This window comes from Acanthisitta chloris, unplaced genomic scaffold (assembly GCF_000695815.1).
Source record: "Acanthisitta chloris isolate BGI_N310 unplaced genomic scaffold, ASM69581v1 scaffold26594, whole genome shotgun sequence".
Lineage (NCBI taxonomy): Eukaryota > Metazoa > Chordata > Aves > Passeriformes > Acanthisittidae > Acanthisitta > Acanthisitta chloris.
In genome coordinates, this window is record NW_008668022.1 from 1 (window position 1) to 660 (window position 660).

The 660-nt window shown below is 56.5% G+C and overlaps 1 protein-coding gene across 1 annotated transcript; it reads left to right on the forward strand.

Annotated features, from left to right (window-relative positions):
• Window positions 1–45: 45 nt before the first annotated feature.
• On the forward strand, window positions 46–582 carry LOC103800373 (homeobox protein GBX-2-like; the record flags this gene model as incomplete). Its single annotated transcript, XM_009072750.1, has 1 exon — window positions 46–582. A coding segment is annotated over one exon (537 nt), but the record flags the coding sequence as incomplete, so codon positions are not given.
• Between the last annotated feature and the right edge of the window lie 78 nt (window positions 583–660).

Genomic DNA, 660 nt, shown 5'->3' on the forward strand with positions numbered 1-660 from the left:
GGGGGGCGCGGGACGGACAGTGCCGAATGCTAACGAAAGGCCTCTGCTTCGCTTCCAGCCGGGGCTCTCCGAGGCCAGGGCAAGGAGGACCCCAAAGCAGAAGAAGATGCAAAAGGCAAGGAGGAAAGTTTCTCCATGGACAGCGATCTAGACTATAGCTCGGACGACAACATCCCCGGCCAGGCGGCTCACAAGGAAGAGGACTCTGGCAACGCGCTGGAGGAAAACCCCCAAAACCCTACCAATTCCACCAACACCACATCCACGGGCAAAAACCGGCGGAGGCGAACAGCCTTCACCAGCGAGCAGCTGCTGGAGCTGGAAAAGGAGTTTCACTGCAAAAAATACCTGTCCCTGACGGAGAGGTCTCAGATCGCCCACGCCCTCAAACTCAGCGAGGTGCAGGTGAAAATCTGGTTCCAGAACAGACGAGCTAAATGGAAACGGGTCAAGGCGGGCAACGCCAACTCCAAGACAGGGGAACCTTCCCGAAACCCTAAGATCGTGGTTCCCATCCCGGTGCACGTCAGCAGGTTTGCGATCAGGAGTCAGCATCAGCAGCTGGAGCAAGCCCGACCCTGATCTCTCCTTACGCTCAGAACCACAAGGTTTTTAGGGGAAAAGTTTCCAAATCGGGGGCTTAAAAGTAACCCACCTGAT